This window comes from Limulus polyphemus, unplaced genomic scaffold, assembly GCF_000517525.1.
Source record: "Limulus polyphemus unplaced genomic scaffold, Limulus_polyphemus-2.1.2 Scaffold1139, whole genome shotgun sequence".
Classification (NCBI taxonomy): Eukaryota; Metazoa; Arthropoda; class Merostomata; order Xiphosura; family Limulidae; genus Limulus; species Limulus polyphemus.
The window spans coordinates 116527-119723 of record NW_013666749.1 but is presented as its reverse complement, the minus strand read 5'-3'; the positions used below and the strand labels follow the sequence as shown (position 1 = coordinate 119723).

The 3197-nt window shown below is 34.2% G+C and overlaps 1 protein-coding gene and 1 long non-coding RNA gene across 3 annotated transcripts in view; one reads left to right on the top strand and one right to left on the bottom strand.

Annotated features, from left to right (window-relative positions):
* LOC111086488 overlaps positions 1-3197 on the bottom strand; it is a 41502-nt gene that overhangs the window by 27557 nt on the left and 10748 nt on the right. The window lies entirely within an intron of this gene.
* LOC106462310 (glutathione S-transferase 1-like) overlaps positions 539-3197 on the top strand; it is a 10569-nt gene continuing 7910 nt past the window's right edge. The window contains exon 1 of the mRNA XM_013922214.2: positions 539-745. Within this exon, the coding sequence (XP_013777668.1) occupies positions 605-745 (141 nt within the window). The 5' untranslated portion in view covers positions 539-604. The remainder of the gene's footprint in view (positions 746-3197) is intronic.

Here is a 3197-nt window from a genome sequence, read left to right as displayed (position 1 = left end):
AGAGAGAGAGAAAGGGGGCCCGTGCTGGCTCTCGATGCTCCTGGAGACAATATATAAAATGAAGATAGTGTTGTTGCTAATAATAGGGCAATATACCAAATATACGTATATCAGTCTGTGACAATAAAAAAAATCAAGATAGTTAGTACTGTAGTTAACAATAGGACAAAAGACCAAATAAACGTATATCAGGCTCTACACGTGTTTAGATTTATAAAAACCACAGACACTGGAAGGAAACTTTTTGATTCACAAAACAAAATAGTTTTCTATCTCAGAAAGAGTTTTTAAATAAAGTTTAGCCGTAAATAAAAAAATCTAGACTTTTATTTTAAGTTTTTCAAACTCAATACCTGTATATTTTTTCCTGCTTCACAGACAGATATCTAATATGTTTTTTAAGTCACAAGCTGTTTTCTAAGATTTTCATTTAGTGTTACAAGAAGCTGTATGATGTATATGGTGTTTCGAAATTCGACAGATAAAGATCGGCGCTGGTGCTACCACCTAGCAGCATATAAAGCCGGCTGAGTGTGGTTTGTAAACCAGTCGCTGATACAAGTGAGCATAAGAACTGAGTCTTTCCCGTATTCAAGCAACCACCATGACTATTGACTTGTACCACATGCCACCTAGTGGTCCTTGCCGAGCCGTTCGAATGGTGGCTAAAATTATCGGTGTAGATCTAAACCTTAAAAATGTTGACTTAATGGCTGGAGAGCAAAACAAGCCTGAATTTTTGAATGTAAGTCTCCCGTAACATGTAAGTTTTGATTGAAATGTGGTCTTGTCGGAATGTAGTTATTCTTCTCTATAGTATAGGTCAGAAATTTGTATCTAACCTATTAAATATTGTAGAGTTAGCGAAGGTACTTCTAAGTATCATCATCGTATCTAAACGCCTAATTTTGCTACAAACAAAATTTTTGTAAACTATGAGTTAAGTTACATATCTATTAAAATGATTGTGTGTGTGTCTATATACAAATTTAATATCTGCATCTAATCTATAGTTTGTGCTTTTAATTTCAAAATATTCTGTAGTTCTGCCTATTGATTATATATATATATACGGATTGATGGACTGTTTATAAACATAAGTATGATATAAATATGAATAAAACAATCGATGATGAATGAGTTAATTAATAAGTATTCAACGAAATTTCAATTCAGTGCCAGTCAATTAGTTCAGTGACAGAAAATGTATTCGGTGTTAAAAGTGGGAATTAACACATCTATACTGCTATTTAGTTGTTTGGTGAATTTCCCTTTTTGTTATCGTTACGCGAACTAGACCTAACATTATTTTTACTAAATGATTCAAAAGAACCCGCCCAACGATAGAACACGTTACAGCACTATCTATATACAGTATGTAAGACTAAACTTTCAAGTATTCCAGATACTACTAAAACATTATAATTTAATAGAGTAAGCTATATGTTGTAAAGAATAGGTGGATATCTTACAAATAGATATTCGCTGAGTCACAACAAAGCCACCTAATGTGGGTTCAGATTCTGAGAAGAAGGAACAGATAAACATCACTACAGCCCTCATTTACAATGGATGCCTGACATAATTGATCCAGAAGAAAAAAACTAAACCCTAAAAAATAGGCAGGAAGAAAATTACAGGTATATGCACATTCTCACGTATAAAAAGTGTCCCTGAAAACATACAAAGGATATGTAAACAGTATAAAGTCAGAACAGTATTCGGAAACCACAATACAGTACGATCGCGGTTAGTACTTAATACATATCAAGCTATCTAAATACCCTTATGGAGAGTAAAACATCATTTACATCATCCCACTGAAGAAACAAAAAGACTAAAAAGTTGGAATTCAGGAACATAATAAACGTACAAGACTCTGTAATACTGATATATCTGCAATAGCCAATCATGCCAGAGAAGACCACACAAAGAATTGGAATATTACTAAGAATGGGAAATGAGCCACACAGAAGAAAAAGGGAGATAAAAGAAGCCTTCCGCACACAGCCAACATAGTAAAGAAGTTAGTAAAACGTGAATATCCATCTAGAAAATATTTTAATAAATTGGTTGATGAAAATCATAATTTGCAAAAGATTAAACGAGTGGATAGCACACCATGTCAAGGAGAACTTGGATCGCATCTCTTCACAAGAGTTTCATTAAGACAATATCAGATAAGCAGTTGAAATGGTGAATATAAACTAGTTTGTAGCTAGTATCTAATAATTGGGATATATATACATATATCAGTAACAAATTAATAACTGGACTTAAGTGATCGTGTAAGCTACAAACTGGTACAACTTATATGCTGTAATATATGTTAAATTCTGTTAGTTTGAATCTGTTATAATTCTACTGCTCGTTTGAATGAATTTCTACTTGTACACACTCATCTATCAAGTAAAAATGTGTTTATTTATTTCAATATGTTGTATTGATGATCTGTGATGTAATTTTGCAAAATCACTCGGCAAAGGTCGAAATTTTCGGTACAGAGATGCTATTCACTGCCTCGTAAACATGCCAAATCTTCTGATGAAGTGTAATAGCAAAACCTTTGTTAATAAGTATTCTGAATACTGTGGTTGTTGATTATTTAAATCAATAATAAATGCTCTAAACAAGAGGAAGTATTATGACTTTAAAGAGAACAGACACAATATTGGATACGTTGTCTAATGATTTCAGACATGCGTAGAAAAGCTAATATTGGATAATGATGATATATAAGAATAGATTTTCGGCTAGAGTAACATACCAGGCGCCTAGCAAAATGTGCGCTTTGATACTGTTGATTTAGCGCCAAGCTACACAATGGACTATCCGCGCTCCGTCTATGCACTGCAGGGAATCGAACCCGGGATTTTAGCGTTGTAAACTTACACCTGACCCACAGGGGCACTTTGATACTGCGTTTGTTACGTACAAATTGTGATTCACTATTTAATATTACCTAATCCGGGATGGTTTCCAAAAGTCGGTATCATCTGGGTCTCTTTACCTTAATTACCTAATCCGGGATGGTTTCCAAAAGTCGGTATCATCTGGGTCTCTTTACCTTAATTACCTAATCCGGGATGGTTTCCAAAAGTCGGTATCATCTGGGTCTCTTTACCTTAATTACCTAATCCGGGATGGTTTCCAAAAGTCGGTATCATCTGGGTCTCTTTACCTTAATTACCTAATCC